Consider the following 24,392-nt stretch of genomic DNA (forward strand, 5'->3'; position numbering starts at 1 on the left):
TGAATTTTCCGTCAAGACACATCATATGCTTCTTTGCAAAATCAAACTGTGAGCAAGGCACTTTGAAAAAGAGAATTTGTTGAACCAGGGAGGCTAATGTGGCAAACGGGACATAATAGAAAATGTAACTCCAAGCCTTCTGGCAGCCAAAGCAAGAAGGAAAACCCATGGGCCACAGAACTTTGGTAGAAGGAAGGCCACTGATTCCTCAAGAGCCATGCTTTTCAGTCCGGGAGAGTAATGTGCCTAGTAGGAGTACTTGGTAGCATGACATGGGGGTTGGGGAGGGAGCAAACTGAGAAGCTTATATTCCTGGTGCATCTTTTTGCTCAATGGTCAATAAATTAAAACACTATTTCTAGTAAGGGAAGCAAAGGTATATTAAGGAACTTTAAAGTTCCCATGAATGTTTGGGATAAACTATGTGATAGCAAAAGCATTTAAGGCTTTCTTTGGACTCCTCTAGTTGTGTGTCAGTTACCTGGGGGTGAAGATGTGACCTTAGACCAGTGACGCGACATCTCTGAGCCTCACCTTCCTCATCTGGGAAAAAGTCTTCTGTGGTGGAAATGAGATGATGCATATAAAGTGCTTGGGGGTGATAAGTGCCGTGCCGCCATTTGTATTAATATCGCATTATTATGACCTTAAGACTAAGAGCACATGGCTAAGACTCTGGAGCCAGACAGCCTGGGTTCAAATCTCAGTTCCACTCATTAGCTAGGTGACCTTGGGCAAGGTCACTTAACCTCTCTGTACCTCACTTTCCTCCACTGTAAAATGAGGCTAATAGGATTAGGCTAAATGAGTGTGAAGCCCTTAGAACAGCGCCTGGGCACACACAAAAAACATGCTTTGTTCTCTTCTGCCTTTAGAGATTCTTCAGGAGAAAAGTTAGAAAATAACAGTTTCGAAGAGAAGCTATTTCCAGACACTAATTTATAAAAGAACTGGATCTCTATAATACCAGTTGTCCTAAAGAAATATTTGCTTTTTAGGAGATTGAGAGGCAGAATGCATTTATAATGGTGGAATCATGGGCAGGTGACTGGCCAGATATGAGCTGTTTGAGGTGCATGGCCCACTTCTCCTTGGCTCTGTGGAGCCTGACGGAGAGGACTGGGGGCGTGTCTGGAACAGGCCAGGGGTGGGCCAAGGGGAGGAGGAGGGTAGGAGCTCCCGGGATCCCCTCGCCTCCTCCCCCACTCGCCCAGTGAGTAATGACATTCACGGAGAGGGGAGGGAGGGAGAGAAGGAGAGGGGCAGGCTCGGCGAGGCCATGTGATGCTGGGCGAGAGAGAGCCGCCGCTGCCTGAGCCTCCTTCTTTCCTTCCTCTGATTCTGGGCTGTCATGGCGACCCCCAACAATCTGACCCCCACCAACTGCAGCTGGTGGCCCATCTCAGCGCTGGAGAGCGATGCGGCCAAGCCTGCGGAGGCCCCCGACGCGCCCCAGGCAGCCAGCCCCGCCCATTGGCCCAAGGAGAGCCTGGTTCTGTACCACTGGACCCAGTCCTTCAGCTCGCAGAAGGTACAGCCGGAGAAAGCAGGGAAATCAGATGTGCTAGGAGGCTTGGGGAAGAGTATCCTGGGGGGGAGGAGGAGATGGTTGAAGGGGTCTGAGGACCTGGCGAGAGACTGTAGGGTGGAATCTGGGGTTTGGGGCCAAAGGACGGGAGACGCCGGGCTGCTCTCCCTGGAGGTGACTGGCCCTGTCTTGGGCCCCAGGAGCACCAGCCCCAATTCTAGGAATATCCATCCTCTTTCTCTTCCAGAAAGACCAGGTCCGTTGGAGGGCTGAGAAGAGAGACAAAGGCATGGGGAAGGGAATGGGCACTGCTGGAAAGGCGGCCTTTTGGAGGGGACGGCTGCGGCGGGGAGGGAGGAGGAGCGCTTCCTGGGGTCCAGCCTCCAGCCCCGGTAGTCCATTGTAGGCCCTCCCTCTCGAATACTACAGGCCCTCTAGGTCGCAGCTCCTCTTTCTCTCTGCCTGGCTGGGGGCTTTCCTCTGGCTGGGGCTTAGAGGGTCTATTCTAGCCCCCTCCCCCACACCTTGTCGTGAAAAGGAAGGAGTTAACTCATCTTTTCAGACCTGCCCGGTCGTAAGATCTGTTTTGCTCTTAAAGGCACAGATGGCCTCTCGGCTCCTTCTCAGACCCAGGGGAGCTGGGGGGCGGGGGACAGTTGGGAATCCAGCTGGTGCTGAATTATTGGGGTTCCCGCTTCCTGGGGGTGAGCACAGGGCACCGCGTTTGTAAGACAGGAGTGCCTCTAGGGGCGCAATCTCTCACCTGGGGCGGCTTACCCGTTTGTGGAGCACGGATTCAGCACCATGGCCAGGGCCCGGAATTCAGGCCCCATTGATTGCCTGACCCTCGGACTCCTCTCTCTGGAAGATCCTTTCGTTGCATTCACTCATTTTCCAGATGGAGAAACGGTGTCTGTAAAGAGAAAGAGCCCTGGGACCAAAAGACGGGTTTCAGTCTTGGTCCAGGCTCAGTTTCATCATCCGGAAAGTGGGATAATGATAATAACAATAGCTACCTCGTCGAATTCCAACCCCTTTCAGTACTAATGAGAGGGTTGTTGAAGAGGTGGTATAACTTAGCGTTCTAGATGCGGACTAGTCAAACTTGAGTGTGCATTGTAATCACTGCACGATCCTGGTTAAAGCACAGATGGCTGGGTCCCACCCCAGATATTCTGACTCAGTAGCTCTGGCGTGAGGCCCAAGATGCTACATTTCTTAGAAGCTACCAGGTGATGTTGATGAAGCTGGTCCAATCATCTCCCTCTGAGTAACCCCAGTTTAGAGTATGAACTCTGAAGCCAAACTATCCCCAGTGGAAGAGTCATCTTCTCCAAAAAACTTACTGTGGGGCTTTGGACAGATCACTTCGCCTCTCCAAAGCCTCAGTTCTATAATCTGTAAAATGGAACTAATGGCAGTGCCTACCTCAGAGGGCTATTGTGGTGAAATGGGATGATGCACAAAAAGTGCTGATGGCAGTGCCTGGCACAGAGCCAAGCCTCTAATAATGGATATTATGATGTCGCTGAAGTGCCAGGTAAAGGAGAGGTCAGGTTAACCAAGGTCACACTGGGATTTGTCCATGAATGTTACATATGCGTGCTGAACACCTGCTGTGTGCCAGGCTCTATGCAAGTTGCTGGGGGTCTAGAGATGAATCAGTCTGACCTCCAGATGCCAGAATCTCCTCCCACCCAGAACCTCAGGAACCAGACCCAGTGGCTGGGACTGGATGGGAGGCAGAGGGATGGCATTCCCCATTACCATGCCCGGAGAGAGCCTCCTGCACTTCCTCCAAGAGACTATTTTTTATTCAGCCCGAGCTCAGGGCCAAGGTGGTCCATTAGTCAGGATGAGACCACTCACTGCAACTCAATTTGTGACCAAGCCTCTGACCATACCATCCAGGGTCTTCCTCCTGCCCAAAGGCCCATGGTGGATTCTAGAGGCCATGTAACCTGGCAGAAAGGGCATGGGCTTTACAGTCAGATAGTCTTGAGTTCCAGGCTCATCTTGGGTGCTACTGGCTGTGTGACATTTGACAAGTCAGTTCACTTCTCTATGCCTCAACACGTGCATCTGTAAAAGGGGACTACCCTGCAGAATTCTCGGGGAATTGAGAGGACATGGACACATATTAAGTGCCTGGCATGTAGTAGGAGCTTAGCCAGTGAGTTTCCTTCCTTCCTTTCAATCCTGAAGGGCCTTGCCTATACACCAGTAGCATGTGGAGCACATGAGAAGTCTGTCCTTAATGGCACATGAACTATTAGTAGCAGAAATAGCCCACCCTCAGGCATGGTGGTGGCTTCATGGGGCATCTGGGGACTACTCCAGAGCTGGAGGGCAACAGGGCAGGGAGGGGTGCAGAGCCCAGACTCTGTGGCCAAACTGCCCAGGCTTCAATCTCGGCCCCGTCACTGACCAGCTGGGTAATCGTGGGCAGGTTGCTTAACCTCCATATCTCACTTGCCACATCTGTAAATTGAAAATATTAATAGTGCCTCCCCAATAGGGTCCTTGTGAGGATTCAGCAAATAAATCTGTGTAAATCACCTAGCACAGCACCTGGAATATAGCAAGTGCTCAGTAAGTGTACTTACGCTTATCAGATATGAGGTCAAAGTTGCCACTTTCCAGCTCAGTGACTTTGTGCAAGTGTCTTCACCTCTGTTAAGTCTCAGGTCCCTCATATGCTTAGAAGTATGCAGAGGGTTGTGAAGATTGAATGATGTACATGGTCACACACTTAGCTCAATGCCTTAGAAAAGTGCATGCTGATAGTGAAATTTCACAAGTGATCATTTGATGTAGATGTTAGGGTGCTTCTGAGGCTGTTCCTGCCTCCTGCCCCTTCTACTTTGGGAAGATGAGGTTTGGAGGGGCAAAGAATGCAGAGAGGCAAGAGATGAGCATTCTAGAGCTGGCGCTCCCACTCACTGGCTGTCTGACCTCAAGTAAGCCCTGCCTCTCTCTGGTCCTCAGTTTCCACAACAGGAAAATGGACATGTTTGATACAAACTGCCTCCCTCTGTCGCTAGGCAGGAAGAACTGTCCTATCTCTCTGTGTGCCTCCAGCCCTCTGAGAATCCTTCTGTCCTCATGCCAGCCAATCAAAAAAAAAATCAATATTGCTACTTACTACCTGTGCACCTGTTTACTCTTATAAAATGAGCATAATGCTAGTACCTACCTCATTAGGTTTTTGTAAGGATTAATGAGTTAATACATGTAAAAGTCTCAGAAGAGTGCTATGTAAGAGTTAGCTATTATGAATGTTGTTATTTCCACCAGGGTGAGTCTCAGAGAACCATCCCTGGCTCCCCACAGCAAAACCCGGTTCAAGGTTCCCTTACCGCATCCTCTCAGGCTCTGCCCTTGTTTTGGATGTACCTATGTGGAGCCCCTGGCCCAGCTTTTGGCTACCAGGAATCAGAAGCCTAGGTCTGGGCACTGCCAGGGGCCAGTCCTAATACCCAAGACAGAGCAGGTCTCCCAGAGTTCTCCTAGACATGGCAATGACTTCTACCTCCCACCCTGGCCTTGCCTTTCAAGCTCTTGCGCACTGGCCTCCAGACCTGTCCATACGTCTGTACTTGACCATTTAGCCCACCCCAGAAGGCCCACAGGTGAGAACTGCAGATCTCACCACTCTGCAGTGGCTTCCCACGTCCCTCAGGGAAAAAGCCAGAGCTTTTTTCATAATGGCCTCAGACCCTGACCCCTCATCAATCTCGGGAAGCCTGTGGACCTTTTCAGAATAATGCTTTTAATTGAATATAATAAAATACATAAGATTATCAGACTAGAAGGGAAACCAATGACATATTTTTAAAACAATTTGCTATATAATGACGTATGTTTCCATATTAACCCATTCTATAACATGATGTAGCGGCAGGACTGGTAACTACTGTGATGTTGAACTTGTGATGAGTTTAACTGCAACAATTGTGAAGTAATGAAAACATCTGATTCCTAGTGGTGACAAGATAACAGGCCCTGCTAACACTACCATGCTGCACTCAAACTTGAAGAAAAAGCTACATGTCAGTTTGAGATTTCTGAAAATAAACATGTAATTTTTCCATCCTAGTTCAAGGACTCCCTGAATTTATTCGTGGACTCCTGGGTCTGGGAGTCTCGATTATAAGTCCCTGTGCATGATCATTCTGACCTCCTCTCTTCTCTTCTCCCCCGTCCGCCCTGCTCCAGCCATGCTGGGCTCCTCACACGGCCTTTTTAAACACTTCAGACATGCTCCTGACCCAGGGCCTTTGCACTGGCTGTCCTTCTGCTTGAAACAATCTTCCCAAGACCCCTTTGTGGACCACTCCCTCACTTCATTCAAGCCTTTGCTCAAAGGTCACCTTCTCAGAGAGGCCAGCCCCGAGAGATCTCCCTATTTAAGATTGTCACCTGTCTCCTTGATCCTCTGGCATCCCCAATTCCCCTTACTCTGTTGTAATTTTTTCTTTTTTCTGATATGCTCATCATCTTTTGACATACCCTATCATTTTAACTGCCTATCATTTGTCTGCCGGGATCTTTGTTCACTGCTGAGTCTTCCATGCTTAAAACAGGACCTAGCAGAGTAGCCACTTGATAAATAAATGTTGGAAAGTGATGAATTCATAAGCCATATGTGTTATGTTAAAAAAAAAAAAAGAGTATTTGATTCTGTAAACCTAAAACTGCACTAAGAAACAAAGTTTATTAATTAAAACTAAGGTATTTGAGATAAGTAAACTAAGGCTCAGAGACTCTAAGTATCTTTTACAAAGTCACACAGCAACTAATGGCTGGGAAGAGACATCAACCCAACCCATCACAGTTGCCTCGTAAACAGGGGCTTGGGTGAGGAGAGAGAGTGCCTGACCATGACAATGAAACATCTATCGGTGGAATTTCAGGCAGCCACAGGGAAGGCAGCTTGACCAGAGATGGTTGATATCTGCTCATACTGAGTGGTGCCCACCTAAGTCTGGTCCAGCTCCCAGGAGGCAGAGATGGCAGATGGCCTTGGTGACTGCATGCCCTTCCCTTGGGCCTGGCTTCCTCCCATACACCCTTCCCCCGCAGGATGGCACATGGCTCTGGCCTGCAGCTGAGCTAAAGGAGAAAGTCTCCTTGGCCAGTTGCCGACATGACCTGAGGCAGCTCCAAGCAGGGCTGTTATGCCTCTAAAGATAGTCCCCTCCCCAGGGAGCGTCCCCATGTGGCATCCTCACTGGAGTCCCAGAGCAGGGGCTGGGAGTGGTCCCGGGGGGCAGGTGCCCTGACGGACAGAGTCCAGATGTCTGGACCTGCCAAGGGCAAAGGCTTAGTTTGGTTTCTGTTTCCATCCATTCAGAGGCCCCGATTTGGCCCAGAGGCTGGATGACTGGGCGGAGCCTGATCTCTGAGGCAGGAGGATGCCAGGATAGGCAGGAAGGGAATGGGGTGGTTTGGCTTCAGATGAACTCCAGGCTCAACTGCTCTGGGGCTTCTCCAGGGCACAGTCACCACCCATGAGCTCAAATATACACACACACAGGCGCTCACACAGTACTTGAATATTTACACCTACTGGTACACTCATCCATACGTTCCCACACTCATGCACGCGTATGCACACACAGACATGCACATACATTTGCTCATTCACGCAGTCGCCACTTACACTCAGGCAATCACACTCACACACTGACACACCCAGACCCAACAGATGCCACCCCCAGGAGCTCACTCTCTGCGACAGTTCTTCCCTGTCTCAGACCAACACAGAAGTTCCCTCCCTCAGCCCTGTCTCTTGCGTGGTCTGAATGTAGCATCAGCTCCCAGCAGGGCTGCAGCCTCTCGTTTTACTAATGAGAAAGAGGAGGCTCAGGAAAGGTCAGTGATAGCTCTAAGGTCACACGGCGTCGCCATGGCAGAGCTAGGGTGAGGACCTGGGTGCCTGCCTCCCAGTGCCATCTGCAGGACCTGCTTTTGGCTAATGGAGCAAATGAATCTGCAAATGAGAGTTGTGGGTTTGGGAACTAATTATCTCTCCCTCCCAACAGTTCACCGAACAGGAGAGGGTGTTCTCGTTAGCTGTGAGCTCGGGGCATAAAGCATGCTAGGACATCAACCGGGGGTACAGGGTAGTCTGTGTGTGCATGTGTATCTGTGTGATAATGGTGATGTTAGAATCCATGTACTAACTTCCTGCGCTAGAACTTTACCCACATCATCCCATCTCAACCTCAAGCCAGCCTTGAAGGAGTGATTATAGTCCTCATTTCACAGAAACTAGGGATCAGAGAGGTCAAGTGACTTGCCCAAGGTCACACAGCAAAGAAACAGTAGGCCCAGGCTTCAAGTCCAGGTCTGTCTAACTCCAAAACCTACTCTAATGCAGGTAGCTAAGGCACATTACCTCTACTGTATGCTGGACACCATTCCGCAAGGACTAATTATATAATTCTCACATCAGCCCTCTGAGGGAATTGCTAGTGAAACTCTCCTTGGACAGGTGAGGAAACTGAGGCACACAGATGTAAAGCTATTAGTTAAGCCAAGTCATCCAACGAGTAAGTGCTAAAGCTGGGATCTGAATTGACACAGTCTGGTACCCAGTCAAAGCTTCTGAACATGACCCCATGCTGCCCCTTCTGGGTTTTTAACTTGCGGCCTCCGGGAGGGAGGCTCGGGATGCCCAGTCCCCAGAGCTTCCACCTGGGTGTGTGGGGATATTGATGCTCAGAAGGGGTGGAGTCACTTGCCATCTTTTTGCTGGGGGAACTTGGACAAGTGCCGCCTTCTTTCTGAGTCTCAGTCCACAGGAAGGGGAACATTGGACTAGGTGATCGCTGTCTTCCAGCTCAGAAATGTTGGACTGGGTCAGGACATGCCCTAGCCTCAAGATTCTCCATTGGCTTCTACTGGCTAAAACGTTTGTCTGTGAACCCCTAGAGATGTAGGGGGAGACTAAGGAGCAGGCAGGCCCAGGACTCCCTGGAAGCAGCCCCCAGGGCAGAGAGCACTGGTCTGGGAGTCAGGAACCAGTGCTTCCAGGTTTAGGTCTGCTGTTAAATTGCTGTGTAACTTTGGGTAAGTTACTCACCCTCCCTGGGCTTCAGTTTTCTCATCACGAAAAACAGGAAGTTAGTTTCTGTTCTGCTCACCTCTCGGGGGCAATTGTGAGCATCTAACAACCAGATGCGAAGTTGTTTGGGGGTGGCTCAACCTATATTAGCAAATTACTTTTCACCTCATTTTGTTTCTCAAATAATTTGAAAAGTTTAGCTGATGATGATAAGAATTTCTGCAAATTTCCTGGCCAACTCCAGCCCCAGAGGCCAGGTCGAGAGCCCAATCATGCTAATGGTAATTGTGAATCAAGTGCCATTTATATACAAGACACTGAGTTGGTACTATTAATACTTCCATTTTGCAAATAAGGAAACTGAAACTCATAAGGTTTAAGGAATCTGCCCAAACTCACACAGCGGAAACAGGAATTCTGTCCCGAGCACGTCCAGCCGTGAAACCCAGCTCCAGGCCCCAGACCCCTGAGAGATAGCCCCCTACCCAGCTGCCCAAGAATGGGTTAGAAGCAACAGTGTCCCCTCCTGTATGTGACCTCTGACCTCCCTCCCCCATATGCTCCATCCCACCTGGGCAGAGTGTCCCCGTGTGTCCGCCCGCCTTCCCCTCTCTGACCCTGGCGCCTGCAGGTGCGGCTGGTGATCGCGGAGAAGGGCCTGGCCTGTGACGAGCGGGACGTGAGCCTGCCGCAGAGTGAGCACAAGGAGCCCTGGTTCATGCGGCTCAACCTGGGCGAGGAGGTACCTGTCATCATCCACCGTGACAACATCATCAGTGACTACGACCAGATCATCGACTACGTGGAGCGCACTTTCACAGGAGGTACAGCTGCCACAGCCACCAGGGGCCCCCCAGGCCCAGACAGGGTCCCGTGGCCTTGGGAAGCCTGGGAAAACCTGGGGAAACCCACCGGGGCCATGAGCAAGGCCCAGTCTCCCACAGAAGGAACCACGGGGCTACAGGCAGGGCTCAAATGCCCTCTAGGAACTGCATAGTCCCAGATCCCTGGAGATCCCACAGACCACCCCCACTCCCTAGTACTCTTGGAAAAGAACAGACACCGCCCCCTTTGGAGCTCTGGTGCTATAGCCTCCTTCCCCAAGAACTCTAGAGGCCATGTCACAGGCATGGCCACAGATGGTTGGGAGCCCCTCAGGCATGAGCAAGACCCAGGCTCCCTTCTAAATCCCCACAGACAGGGCCTAGATCTCCCAGGGATGCCAGGGTACCCACAGGCCTAGCCCCCTGGAGCCCTGTAAGCATAGTCAGGGTTATAGACTTCCAGGAAACCCACAGACATGAACCTAGAACCCTGCAGCCAGGAGCAGAACCCCGCAGAGCCCTATGCCCCCTTCTCTCTTCCTCCCTCTGGCCTTGCTCCATTCAGGAGCTCCCTGCCCATGGCAGAGCTGCAGACAGCAGCTGAGAGGGGATCAGGGCCTAGACATGCACCGTTTAAAAAGAATATGAATTAGTTGCCACCTTTTCAAAATCCAGGAGAGTTTAGTTTTGGACATCCAGGTTTCCAGCTTCTCTTGAAGTCTGTCAGGGGACAGCTCGGAGGGCTCCAGTGAGACCAGGTAGGCAGGCTGGACCACTAGGACCCCCGTCAGTTGGGTGGGGACTTTATTTCAAGGAGTCCAGGAAAGGAGATGGGCCAGGGACTGCCGAGCCATGACATTTTGGGGTTCCAGGATGCTGGGGTCGGGGTATATAGGGTGCCAGAAGCTGTCCTCTCTGAATCGGGGGCAGGTGGCCGAGGCAGGGCCTGCGCCCCCAGTCTAGTCCCAGCTGTGCCTCGCAGAGCATGTGGTGGCCCTGATGCCCGAGGTGGGCAGCCCGCAGCACGCGCGGGTGCTGCAGTACCGTGAGCTGCTGGATGCGCTGCCCATGGACGCCTACACACACGGCTGTATCCTGCACCCCGAGCTCACCACGGACTCCATGATCCCCAAGTATGCCACGGCCGAGATCCGCAGTGAGTACCTGGCGTGGGGCGCACCAGCCCCCTGACTGACCCCTTCTTGGCCTCTCGGTGGGAATCCTCCCCCCTCCTCCTCTCGCTCTCACTCATGTCTCTTACTCTCCTTTTCCTTCCTTCTTTCCCTCTTCCTGTCTCTGCCTCTCTCTTTCTGTCTCTGTAAATCTCTCTCAATCTCTCTCGGTCTCTCTCTCTCTCTCTCTCTCCTGCTCTGCCTCATGCTTGCTTTCTCTCCACCGCTCCCTCGGACCTTCCGTCTCATTCATCCTGTTTGGCACTGAATAGGTCTGTCCCTCTCCGGTAGTGTCTCTCCCCACTCCCCTCGCCTGGCCCCTTCTCTTGTCCTGCTATCCCGTACGGAGGCTCCGCAGAGGCTTGTCTCGTCCATGAGGAGCTGGGCCACCTCCCCACAGGAGTCCCAACTCCAGACACCTAGGTCAGAGGTCCAGAGAGGTCAGAGCTGTGGTTGGTATCCCAGGGCACTGAGTGACATCAGGGTTGGCGTCACCAAGGAAGGCTGCCCAGATATGGCAAGAAGTCAGATATGCCCTGATTTCTGATTCAAGCATCACCAATGTACTGTCCTAACTGCCAGCCCATGGCCTAGTTCATCCTTTTGTTTCCAGCACCCAGTTAATGGGGATTGGATTAAATCAAGTTACCCATCGGCAACTGTCTACAGACTTTGGTCCAGGCTCTGTGCAGACACCATGGGATCCTATAGACAGACGAGAAGGGATGATTCTAAGTAGAAAATAGGTGCTCAGTAAATGGTCACTTCCTACCTCGCAAAGGAGTCAGGCGGATGTTCGGAGGTGGGAAGGGTACGGGCTGTGGAACTCAATCTCGTCCCCTTAAAGTATCCTCAAACAAGAATCAGAATTGATCTATATAGTCTCGTCCCCATTCAGTGAATAACGTTTATGAGGTTTCTTACGTCCCAGGCCCTGGTCAGGGGACAAGGGACAGATGGGGAAGACACAGCTTCTACCATCCCAGGGTCATAGTTCCATGGAAGTAGAAAGATAAGTAACTAGGTAATTACAGTGTGAGACCAAGTACATGTGAACAACCTCACAGGAGGGTGGTCTGGCATAAAAAGACCCACACCTTGGAGATTCTCCTGCAGTTACACTGGATGTGTGCACCAAGAAGTTTGAAGACATTCATTGCAGCATAAATGGTAATAGCAAGAGGTTGGAAATATGCAGCTGTCCATGAGTTGGGAAACTGGGTACATAAATTCTAGTACTCCCATACAATGGAATGCTGTGCCGCAGTTTAAAAACTACTAAGCCTTTGGAATACCCTCTAAGATATGTTAGTGAGTAGGAAAAAAGTGAAGGCAAAAAATGCATCTAGCGTGCCATCGTTAATATATTTTAGAAGGGGTTAAGTGGATACACAGGTGCTTGTAAAAGTTCGAAGTGTTTCTGGAAGGATGCACGAGAAGCGGCCAATAGTGCTTGCTGTGGGAGAACAGAACTAAGGGACTACAGATTGAGAGGAGAGAGATTTACTCTTTACTGTGCTTTCTTTAATGTTGATTGAATTTTTAAACAAGTATGCAGGCATAACCTGTTCAAAATCAAATGAATTTTTAAAATTTTAATCTAGTATCTATTAGTGGTATGATAAGGGGAGCATGGAGGCTGTGGGACCATAGAAGATGCCCTCCAGGGTGGTGGAAGGAATCTGAAATGCAGCAACATGCAAGGATGACCAGGAGTTAGAAGGAGAAGGGGAGGGAGAATCCTTTCAGGTTCAAGGGTGGGAGAAGGGGTGCTGTGTTCTGGGAACTGAAGGAAGTTCAGTGGTTGAAGTGTAGCCCAAGGGCGTGCAAGTGGTTGTGGTGTGAGCCTGGGGAGTAGGTCTGGCAGAAATGGAATTTTATCCAAAGAGCAGTGGAGAAACAGTGATGAGAAGTGACATGCTCGGATCTGCATTTACAAAGATCACTCAAGTGAGAGAAGGGAAGGATGGGTGGAGCAGTTAGGACACCCTGACTATCATCCAGTCGAGCAATAATGTGGCCTGGACTAGGTGGCGGCAGTCCTTAAGTGTTTCTGGGGGCTGGAGGCATTCCCCCTCCTTCCCTGAGCCATGCGAATGTGCCTAGAAGGCAGTAAGGGGTCCACAGTAGACTCAGCCTGCCTCCTCCTTTGAGGAGACAGAGAGGATCTCAGGGCTCCAGCCTAGCTGGGGAGGAGGGAGCAGAGATCTCACAAGATGCAGAACCCTCCAATCATCCTGCAGTGACCCTCCAGTCAGTCCAAGGTTGCTCCCCGTGGCCTGGTTTGCCCTCTTTGAGTCTAAAGAGAGCCACATAGGCAGCTCCGGTGACTGGCAAGAGAGAAGATGCTCTACTTGACCTTCACATTTATAAAACATCAATGAGGCTTAATATAGCACAAATCCAGGGGTCACTTTTCACATAGACTAAAAGATCTGGAAATGTGTTTATTGGGTTTCTATCAGGCCAGGAGATAGGGTGGTGAACGGTGAAGTCTCAGAGGGAGGAGCCGAACAACTTTTGTCACTCATTTGCTCACTCGTTCCATTCATTCATTCATTCATTCATTCATTCAACATTCATGTTCTCTGCCAAGTCTGTACTGGGTTTTAAGAGAACAGAGATAGTCTACGGCCATGCCACCCTGACCAAGCCCAATCCTCGGGCCTGGTTAGCACTTGGATGGGAGACCACCTAGAAAGACCAGGTGCTGTAGGTATAAAAAATAAAAAAAAATAAGGGATTATAAGCTGACAAGGTCCTTGGCAATCTGTGAGGTCAACCGAGGGTTGCCTCACCTAAAAAATAATAAGAGAACAGAGATGAATCTGACATAGCTGCTACTCTCCAGAAGCTCAGATTCTAGTGGGAGACATATACATCCAGAAATAAGTACATTAGCATCAAAGTCTCCATGTACAGCAGTACAGGTTGTACACTGCACAAATCGGGGGTCGCTTTTCACATAGACTACAGTGTGAATGGAGTTGTGCAATGGCACCTCTAACTAGTGTGTTTGAATTCTCTGACAGAATTCTGTACGGTATACACTGGAGGACAAAGGCACGGATGGAGTGGTCAGAACTTCTAGGGGATCAGGCTTCAAGGAGGAGGTGATCTTGAGCTGGATCTCGAAGGGCATTTTCAGGGAATGGCAAGCATTTGGAGTGGCTGAAATGTTGCCATCTGAAGACAGGGACAGTTGCAGGAACTCAGTGAAATATGGAGTTAGTGAGGAGAGAGGAGAGTGGATCCCGCTGGGTCTTTTAAGGCAAGTTGAGAAGCTTAGATATTAGCTGAGGGCTGTGAGGACCCAGGGATGGATTTTAAGCAGGGGGTGGCACGGTCAAATGTATATTTGAAGATCTCTCTGGCAGAAATGGGGAAAAGGGCTTGAAGGGAAGAGAGTGCAGGTGACAGGGGGTGAGTCAACATCATCCAGGCAAGAGATTAACAGGGATAGTCAGAGGATTGAAAGGGAGAAGTGAAATACGAGAAAATTTATATTTTTCTCTTGTAAAACCCACAGTTTACAGTTAGACTTTCAAAGATTTTTCAAAGTTAGATGATAGGGCACTTCCTCTTTCCCATCAGGAATAATTTTCAAGGTGTGGCTTGAAGTCCATCATGGGCCCACTTTCTGTCACCCCTGCCTTTGTGGCATCAAGGCCAGTTTTCCTGGGAAAGATGGTTCACCAAGTCCCTAAATCTTCAGGGAACTTGCTCCACCAGAGGTGGAAGTTTCAGGACACCAAAGGTCTCTTACAGTTTTTCTTGCAATGAACACGTTTTTCCTTGTGGGTAGTGAGTGAGAACTGGGCCAAGAATCAGGCAGATCCAGGTTCAAAACCTGTTTGTCATTTCCTAGTGTGGAATGTTATTTAGCCCCTCTGAACCTATTTCCACACTGCAGAGGAGGGTTGGGAGAGACACTCGCTGAAAGGTGAGCTTGTTCAAGTCTAGAGTTACATCCATTTCTGGAAAACTACTCATCCCCAAGAGTAGTGTCCTCAGTGAGGTTTCTTGATGCCTGTGCCTCAGGCAGCTGGCCCTCTGGGTGCCACAGCATTTTGTTTCACCCTTCGTTGCACATTGATCCTGCTGGGTCATAGAGATTTCCTTATGTGTCTGTCTCTCCCACTATCCTGAGCCTAGGGCAGGATGGCGTCTCATCCATCCCTATGTTGCAGCCTGTTATGCCTACTAAGTGCTAGCTCTCGATAGCGTTAGTTCCCAGACCAGTGTTTGGATGGGACCCACTCCAAGTTTGTGGGGGAAGGGATGCGGTGACACTGGGTATCAAAAGGACAAGAGCTTTCCTATTCTTTCCCCAGGACATTTAGCCAATGCCACCACGGACCTCATGAAATTGGACCATGAAGAAGAACCCCAGCTCTCTGAGCCCTACCTTTCTAAACAGAAGAAGCTCATGGTGAGTGCCTCCAAGCCTGCTCATCTCTGTTTCTCACCATCTTTTCCACGAAAAAGAACAAGGAGAAGCTGGTTCTAATAGAGGATCAGCTGCTAACAAGAAATGGAAAATCCGCTGGCTTTCTTTTCCAATCCTCTGTCATTTATCGGCTATTTGGCCTTGGGCAAGCCACTGTCCCCCTGGAGCCTCAGTTTCCTCATGTCTTGGGTTATGTCTCTAAAAGCAGAGCATTGAGCAGAAGTTCTTGGGTAAGTGTGGTACTGAGGGAGTGCTCTGAGGAGAACCCAGTAAGGATGGGAGGGGTAGAAAAAAGGAAGGGGCCAAGTTCACCTGATCCCGCAGGGAGCTCTTGAGCGTAAGTGGCACCATATAGTCGACTCACCTTGAGGCAAGGGACCAACCTTTTATATCCCTAGTCAGTCATTGGCTACAGATTGCCTGGCAGAGGGGTTGAAGGGCTGAAAGGTGTGGGATAACCTCCCGAGTATTTTTGGACTGCTTTTTATTGGCCAAGAGCAATTCTCTGGAGAAGGGGCAGCTATGAGCTACTATCAACCAACTCTCACAGCAGCTGGTATATGAGAGTACCAGCCCCATGAAAGGGATCTGAGCAGGACAGCCAAGCTCACAGGACCGTTGCGAGTGCCAGATGAGGGCACTTTATACCTTCATGGCATCCTATACTCTTGAGAGGATATTTGGATGCTGGGTTTGCAGAAGGGGGTTACGCCAAGCTCTAGTCATCCCAGCTCTATTGAAACCAACTCAGCTCCTCTACTCCTGCCTATCCTACCCCCAGGCCAAGATCCTGGAGCATGACGATGTGAGCTACCTGAAGAAGATCCTTGGAGAGCTGGCCATGGTGCTGGACCAGATTGAGGCCGAGCTGGAGAAGAGGAAGCTTGAGAACGAGGGTGGGTACCAATCCTGGGGTGGGTGGATGCTGGCACCCATCCAACCCACCCTGACCCTGCCCAGTCACAACCTTTTTTTCAAAAGATCTCAGAGGACCTCCCAGGTGGTTAGGATTGTGGGTCATGGAGTCGGAAGACCTAAGTTTAAGTCCTAGCTTGGCCACTCACTAGTCGAGTGACCATGGGTCAAGTACTTCATCTCCCTTGACCTTAGTTTCCATCTATAAAATGGGGATAGTAAAAAGACCTACCTCAGAGAAATACTGAGACATTGCATGAAATAATACATGTAGAGTGCTTAGATCAGTCCGTAGCACATATTGGCGTTTAATAAAGGTTGGTGAAGGTGATAATGATGGTGGTGATGGTGACCTTTCCCCTGCTCAAGGATGTATTACGGCTTATTCATGCTGCAGCCAGACATCCAGGCTCACGCAGACTCTGACCTTGACTCTATCTGTTCTCTGGCCCCTGAGCACACCAGCTTCATTCCCACCTCCGCACCTTTGCCCCTGCAGTTCTTCCAACCCGGAGCACCCTCTTGACACCACCCGGCTCCTTTTTCCTTTGACATACCATCTTTGCCACAGCCCTTCTTCGAACGTCATTCTGTACCTTCCCCTTGCTCTGTTCTAGGCTGCCTGTTATCTTGTTTATTCAACTATACACATTTATGGAGCCTATGCCACATGTGCTGCTACACCCAAGGCTACACATACACACATCTACTGTGTGTACCTCGGAAAGTTGCGGAGCACAGTGTTCTAAAAGATGGGTTTAGAGTCAGACAGATTCGAGTGAGAGTTCCAGCTTTGCTGCCTGCACCGTGTGACTTGGACAAGTTGCTCTCCCTATCGGAGCCTCAGTTTCCTCATTTGTAAAATGGAATGATAATAATGCAGCTTAAAACCTTAACCCCCCCTCGTTGGACTCTTGTAAAAATTAAAAGCACTCGGCACAGTGCCTGGAACATACTAGTTTAACACATATGACAGCTAATTCTCCAGATGAGAAAACTGAGGCTCAGAGAGGTGAGGTGACTTGCTCAAGGTCACGCAGCTTGTGAATAGCATAGTTAAGGCAAGCACAGGTTCCCTCTCGATGGGTCCAGTGTTCTTCCAGCATCTCACAACTGAGGCCTGGGCGCCAGGCACACACAGATACCTCAAGCCTGAGCAGAGACATTAGCATGTGTACTGAAGCCAGCCGCCTTCAATCCTCTCTAGAAAAAAAGCATGATAACAGCTAACTGAGGAAGAATAACACAGACCTCAAGAGGAACTTTCTCGTTTCCATCAGTGAGGGTGCCGAAGGGAGCAATTACTAAAGAGTGCTCAGGGGCCAAACGGCATGGTGGTTCCAAGACTGGCCTTTGGGGTCAGACAGAGTCCCAGCCCTGCCATTCTCTCACTGGGTGACTTTAATTCTCAGGTCTATCTTATATATTTATGCATTAATTTTGTAGGGCTGCCATAAGAAAATACCACAGACTGCATGGTTGAAACAACAGAGACTTGTTTTCTCACAGTTCTGGGGGCTGGGACCCTAAGATCTAGGTGTTGGCAGGTTTGGTTCCTCCTGAGGCCCCTGTCTTTGGCTTAGAGATGGCCGCATCCTCGCTGTCTTTCCTCTATGTGTGCACACCTGGCGTCTCTGAAGCAAAACGTCCTCTTCTTATAAGGACCCCAGTCAGATTGGATTAGGGCCCACCCTAACCACCTCATTCTAACTTACTCACCACTTTAAAGGCCCTTCCTCTAAATACAGTCAGTCTGAGATACTACAGGGTTAAGGCTTCAACATAGGAATATAGGTGGGAGGACAATTCGGCCCATAACAATTTATATATTTAACGACACTTACTGTGTGTCAGGCACTATCCTAAGTGTTTCATATATTTTAATTCATTTAATCCCCATAACAACTCCAGGAGGTAGGTAATATGAGTAACCCCATTTAACAGGTGAAAAAATTAAGGCACAGAGAGGTTTGGTGACCTTCCCAAGGTCACACAAATAGAAGTGGTGGAGCCAAGATTCAAACGCTGGCTCCCAGAGTCGAGTTCTTAAGCACTAGTTATGGTGCCTCTTCCGTTTGGTAAAAGGGCCGTTGTGAGGATCAGTGAGAAAATGCATGTAGGGGCCTCAGTACATTGCCCGGCATATGGTATGGAAGCGTCTGCAAATATTAGCTGCTGTTGTAATTAAGGCCGATGCAGGGTCTGACCTGGGTGGAGGCCAGAGTCGATGGTCCTGGAGAATTTCTGTGGATAGGCAGTCCTCAGGTGATCCTAGCCTGGGAGGCTCCTGTCCTGTTTTGTCCTGAGGTCTTCCAACAGGCAGCACTGCACTGCCCCATGACCACATGGCTGGGGCTGATTAACGTGGAGAGGTGCGGGCAGACCTTGTGTCCTTTTGGGGCTGCAGGTGGCAGCAGAGGCCCAGGGAAGTGCCTATGAGTTTTAAAGTTCTGACTGGCTGGGCCCACATGGTCTCTGTCACTCATTTACCCAGCAGGGTGTCCTCAAACCTTCTGGGGGGAATGCTCACACCCTCCACTTCTCTCCTTGTGGGGCAGAGCCAAGGGCTAGGAGGTCTGATAATGTCACAGTTAAGACCCTAAATGAAGCCACTTCCAGATATAGATATGGGCGAAAGCGTCCCAGGTGTTCAGTTTGAGACACAGTGAGTTTGAAGTGCCTTTGAGACACCCAAGGGGAGATGTCACATAAGCCATTAGATATTCTAGTGTCACTTTCAAAGGAGATAGAGACTTGCGAATCTTCAGCATATATTTGGCGCTCAAGGCCATAGAATTGGATAATTTCATCTAGGAGAGTGGAGAGAGAGATTGAGACCTGCCGTATTAGTTATCTATTGTTATGTAACAAACCGCTCCTGAACTTGGTAGCTTAAGCAGAAAACATTTCCTGTATCACCCATTCTCTGTGGATCAGGAATTCTGGAGCAGCTTAGCTGGGTGCTTCTAATCGGGGCTGTGTGGTGCAGGCTGCAGTCCAGTTGTTGGCTGGGGCTGCAGACCTTAGAGCTGGAGGATCAGCTTCCAAGATGGCTCATTCACAGGGCTCTTCACTAGAGGTCTCAGTTCCCCGACTGCCTGCTGGCAGGAGACCTCGGCTCCTCACCACACGGGCATCTCAACAGGGCTGCTTGAGTTTCATTACAACGCGGCAGCTGACTTCCCCCTGAACGAGTGATCCCAGAATGGAAGAGCGAGCAGAAGCCACAATGCTTTATATGACCTACCATTGGAAGCCACTATCACTTCTGCCACATTCTCTTCCTCAGAAGCAAATCATGAAATACAACCCATATTCAAGGGGAGGAAAATTAGGCTCCACCAAAGGGAAGAATATCTGAAGGCATATTTTAAAATCCCACCGCTGCCCTGAGGTCTCCCACATTGAGAGACGGGTAGAAGCAGAGAAGCAGACAAAGTTGACTGCGATGGAGTGGCCAGTGAGGCAGGACGACCCCAGGTCCTAGGAACCCAGAAAGTGTGCTGGGAGGCTGCGTAAACCAAGGATAGGAAAGCCCCCCCTGGATTTCGTTCCATGGCTGCTGGTGGTGACCTCGCTAAGGGCAATTTCACTGGAATGTGGGGGCAAAAGGCTGAAGAGTGAATGGGAGGCGAAGAATGAAGACAGCAAGTATAGACACCTCTTTCGGGAAATCTGGCTGTAGAAGGGAATAGAGAAATGGGGTGGGGACTGAAGAAGGGCGTGGGGTGAAGGGAGGAATTTTTTAAAGATAGGAGATACGAGAGTGTGTTTTCAGGCTGGTAGAAACGACCCAGTAGAAAAGGGAAAGCAATGACAGGACCGAAGATGCTAAGTCGGTGAGAGGACGGGGGGGCGTGTGGTTCTGGCAGAGCCCCCCCCTCCCCCTCCAGGAAACAGGGCCACCTCGAAGGTAGTACATCGGAGCAGGCCTAATAAAGAAACTGTTTACAAACATGTGGACAGGATTCCGGGAAACCACAAGGAAAAGCGTGGTATCCTGGGCCTGAGGTTGTGAGGGGTAGGAGCAGTGTCAAGAACGTGGACAGAGAGGCTATGTGGAGAAGGCCCCCTGACAGGAGCTGTCACTTTCACTCTGGAGATAGAGCCCGTCCACGGCAACCCACAGAGAGGAAATCGAGGGAAGGAAGACTCTGACCTCACTCTCATCACCCTCCTGTCTTCTGCCACTGCTCCCCATTGGCCGAAACCCACGGAGCCAGAGCCAGAGGGCGGGTATCCATCCAGTCGTCCTCCAGGAGCACAGAGCAGCGTAGAGAACAGAAGACAGTGGATCGAGAAAGGCGACAGGAAGATACGCAGCATGTGACAGATTCAGATAACCGCAGAGGCCTGGCCCTGAGAGTATGCGGATCGTGCCCACGGTCGTATCAGGAGCGTGGCAGAAGGCACAGGCGTGTGCCTGGGTTTGTGGGTTTCATGGTGGGGAGTGAGGGCTTCCATGTCTGAAGGCTCCTGTTTTCTGAATGAAGCAAGAGGTGATGTCATCGGCTGAGAGAGAAATGAGGCATGAGGAGAAAAGATGGAAGATGTGCAATTGTCTCTACGGAGAGGGCGAAGCGGGCCCGCTTGAGAACTATTACAGGACCGGGCAGTGCTGAGTGCCCTCTTGGGCTTTGCGGTCATGAATTTAAAGAGTAACTGGTCAGTGTAACTGTTTCCAGCAGACTCGGCTGGCTGACTCGGAGAAGGCACAAGATGGAGTTCGTCCAGGGCTGGGATTGCCAAGGGTTCGCACAACTGGAGGAGGGAGGAACGGAAGGGGTCAGGCCCTCTAGGGACATGCCAGATAGTTCCACATGTAGGCGCTCAGTATTAGCCTAGCAACACAAACACAGGCATGGACGTGCTTAAAGAGTGACGCGTGCATACGTGCTTACGAACATCTGTCTGCAGGCGAATGGCCAAATGGATGTGGGCATACACTTCATACATCATACATGTGGTAATCCACACACCACTTGGACGCAGACGCCCACGTGTGCGGATATCCACATACATATACACCATCAGCTGCACGGATTTGAGCAGACATGCATAACCATGCTTAACACAGACACAGACGGCGCCACCACAGACCTAAGCAAAGAATGCAGCTATCGAACAGGGCCTGAGTGTAAGTAGAGATACATGCATGTGTCCACGTTCATTTGCACGTCGAAAGCAGCAGCGTAACGTGGTTACAGCACAGACTCCAGAATCAGCCTGCGTCAGACTCTGCTCTGCCTGCCACTTACTTGCTATGTGGCTTTGACCAAGTTACTTAACCTCTCTGTGCCTGTTTCCTCATCTGTAAAATAGGGATAATTCTAGCACCTACTTGATAGGATTGTTGTGAGGATTAAGGAAATAACACTACATTCTCCTGGTTTGTCTCCCGCCACACAGGCTGCTCCTCCTTGTGGGCCTTTGCTGGTTTATTCTCTTTGCTCAGTATCTAAGCCTTGGAGTGCCCCGGGGCTCAGTCCTTGGTGCTGTTCTTGATTCTGCCTACACTTATCCAGGCTGTAGCTGGGGACTTCCACCCCTCGACCCTGCCTCCGTCCACTGCGCCTCACCCCCATCACACTCACCTCCCTGTGTACCTGGCAGTAATTCCCTGACTATCATGAGCTCTCCCTCGCCTGCACCTTCTACTCCCTTATCCCTCTCTTGCTCCATCATACTTACTCACTTTGCAAAACCTCAAGCCAGGATAAGTCCAACTGTTCACCTACTCAGCGTCTGTGAACCTGAACATGGCTGGAGAAACACACAGAGTGCTGGCTGCTCTCACTTTGAATTTATGACCACTAACCTTAGATGGACTTCCGGCTTCCCTAGGCCTCCCACTGTCCCTTCTCCAGATGACTGCTTAGTACCCTCTCCTTTCTCTTCAACCCTCCAGACACTTTGCCCACATCTTCACTCTCAACTGACCACTTTCTTTCTACATCACTGAGAAAATGGAAGCATTAGAAAGAGATCTTCACAGCTCTGACCCCCACAACTACCTACCCACCACCATTAGTGTACATATATACACTGTGTTTTATCAATTCTAAGATGCATCTTTGCTAAATCATACGTTAACATCTCTGAAATTAGAATGTTTCTTACAATCAATATTTTAATTGGCATTGTTTGTCCTCTGTAGGTGGATGTCTTATATTTGACAGCAACTTAGACTTGATGGACTATGGCATCCCCACACTCCCCCTTGAGATGAACTGTCCTCAACTAGCTAAGACCAGTCCTTTTCCTTGTGTACTAGGTGCCATCCATGGTCGTCCAATCAAGGACATCACATCAGTAATTCTCTCCGCTCGCTCCTGTGGAATCATTTCCCCCTCTCTGCTAGATCAGTGCCATTGACATGTTTTTTTTTTTCCTCCCAACTTACAAAAACACTCTTAACTTGTCTCAAATTATTAGTGTATCCTTCCCCTTACAGCAAAACTCCTTGAAGGAGTGCTCATTGTTTGCCAGTGCCAATTTTTTTTCCTCCCCCTCTCTCTTGAACTTTTTCCAAGCATCTACTCCAATTGCTCTTTTCAAGGTCACCAGCTGCCAGATGCAAACGCCATTCTCAGACCTCCTCTTACTTGACCTCTCTGCAGCATCTGAGCACAGCTGAGCAGTCCCTTCCCCTTGGGACACTTTCTCCTTCTGACTCCCAGGACACCCCACTCTCCTGGGTCACCTCCCACATCCCAGGCGGCTCCTTCTCAAGTTCCTTCCCTGGTTTCTCCTCGTTGCCCAATATCTCAGTCTTGAAGTCCCAAAGCTCAGTCCTGGCACTTAAAAAGTCAATTGGTTTAAAGAAAAAAAAAAAAATGATCATAGGGGTAGCATAAGAGTATGGCGAAAATCATTAAAGTTGTAGAGGAGTGAATGCCATTGGGGAGACACTATGGCCGACAAACACCAGAGGAGTCGAGGAGAGAGGATTTGAGAGTACGAGGGGAGAAAAGCTGATGCCCCGCCCCCGTCTCCACCCGCCATCTCCTCTCTCTCCTAATCTAGGGCAGAAATGTGAGCTGTGGCTCTGCGGCTGTGCCTTCACCCTCGCTGACGTCCTTCTGGGAGCCACTCTGCACCGCCTCAAGTTCCTGGGACTGTCCAAGAAATACTGGGAAGATGGCAGCCGGCCCAACCTGCAGTCCTTCTTTGAGAGGGTCCAGAAGCGCTTTGCCTTCCGGAAAGTCCTCGGTGACATCCATACCACGCTGCTGTCGGCCGTCATTCCCAACGCGTTCCGGCTGGTCAAGAGGAAACCGCCATCTTTCTTTGGGGCCTCCTTCCTCATGGGCTCCCTGGGCGGGATGGGCTACTTTGCCTACTGGTACCTCAAGAAAAAATACATCTAGAGCCAGGCCCAGGCTTGGTGTCTGACTGTCGGTGTCTCTGTGCTGTGTGATCCCCAGTGAGCTCTCAGTAACGCACTGTTTCATGAACACTTGGACAGTCCCTCCCCACCCCTCGTTCAGAGTAATTCTATCGTCAGTGTGAAAACATTCCATAGTTTAGAAGTAGACGTCGCCAATGCCACGGCTCTACTAAAGGAGAGAAAGAGTGAGAGAGAGAGAGAGAGCAGAAACAAAACACGAATGCCTTTTCTTTCGCTTCAAGGTCTCAAGATGGAACTGTGGGGACTGGTTAGGATCTGAGGTGAGTCGAGGCTGTTTCACCCACTAAGGCCCAGATTCTGGGAGGTGCTGGGGGCTTGGAGGGCCTGACCCTCTCGTCCCCTTCCCTCTCGCCCAGGGAACTCTTCCACAGGACAAAGCCAACATCAAGACTCAACTCTTCTAAGTGGTACCTCCGGGTGGTGGGGGGCGGGGACCTAGAGATCCGGAGACCCCGTGGGGAGCCCCTGAAGATCGGCAGGGGCTTCATTCTTCTCCTGGACGAGGACTGAAACAGCACTGGCTGGAACCAAGGCAGTGGCATCCAACCACCAGGCCATGAGTGGGACCGACACCACAAGCACACCCTTACCCCCCTCCTGATGCGGCCAGTGAGTTCGGTTTGGCATTTCACCAGTAATCTCTGAAGGCAGCATCCACCATTCTCTTCCCACCTGGAGTTAAGTTTTCCCACCATGTGAGGTGGACTTTCAGTAAAAGCCATGTTGACCTTAGAAGGTCAGTCCTGGCCCAAGTGCAGGGGTGGATCTGGAGGCAGATGAACCTCAAGTCCCTCTCCCTGTGCCTCTGCCAAAGCCATCTCCTTTAATGCCCACCTTTCCCGTCACTCGTGGAGCTCCCCACATGCCCCACCATGCCATGCAGCGGGTCTCTGCACCCACGCTGCCTGCCCTGGTCATGTCTCACTTTCCTGTGCCTTTTGCATGTTGGGAGAGGGTGTAGGTGTTACTGCCACTCATGCTCAGAAACCGCTGAAAGCCCCCAATAAAGCATCCAGGAGA

The 24,392-nt window shown here is 50.4% G+C and overlaps 1 protein-coding gene across 4 annotated transcripts; it reads left to right on the forward strand.

Annotated features, from left to right (window-relative positions):
• Positions 1–1,283: 1,283 nt before the first annotated feature.
• GDAP1L1 (ganglioside induced differentiation associated protein 1 like 1) lies at positions 1,284–23,727 on the forward strand. Of its 4 annotated transcripts, none has more exons than XM_006921826.1 (6): positions 1,284–1,531; positions 9,232–9,424; positions 10,407–10,580; positions 14,931–15,028; positions 15,828–15,942; positions 22,988–23,357. In XM_006921826.1, exons 1-6 carry the CDS (start codon positions 1,352–1,354, stop codon positions 23,329–23,331), a joined length of 1,104 nt encoding a protein of 367 aa, XP_006921888.1. In that variant the 5' UTR covers positions 1,284–1,351; the 3' UTR covers positions 23,332–23,357. The 4 variants fall into 4 exon arrangements, with proteins under 4 accessions (XP_006921888.1, XP_006921890.1, XP_006921889.1 ...); XM_006921827.2 differs by having other exon boundaries at positions 1,352–1,530; positions 9,222–9,424; positions 22,988–23,398; XM_006921828.1 differs by lacking the exon at positions 10,407–10,580 and having other exon boundaries at positions 1,326–1,531; positions 22,988–23,727.
• Positions 23,728–24,392: the final 665 nt, after the last annotated feature.

This window comes from Pteropus alecto, unplaced genomic scaffold (genome assembly GCF_000325575.1).
Source record: "Pteropus alecto unplaced genomic scaffold, ASM32557v1 scaffold45, whole genome shotgun sequence".
NCBI lineage: Eukaryota > Metazoa > Chordata > Mammalia > Chiroptera > Pteropodidae > Pteropus > Pteropus alecto.

Excerpts from the sequence above, each read along its gene's own strand:
- GDAP1L1 (XM_006921827.2), top strand. The coding sequence starts at position 1,352 with ATGGCGACCCCCAACAATCTGACCCCCACCAACTGCAGCTGGTGGCCC. Across the intron at positions 1,531-9,221 it reads CAGTCCTTCAGCTCGCAGAA|GCGCCTGCAGGTGCGGCTGG; the intron begins GGTACAGCCGGA and ends TCTCTGACCCTG. Across the intron at positions 15,029-15,827 it reads CTAAACAGAAGAAGCTCATG|GCCAAGATCCTGGAGCATGA; the intron begins GTGAGTGCCTCC and ends TCCTACCCCCAG.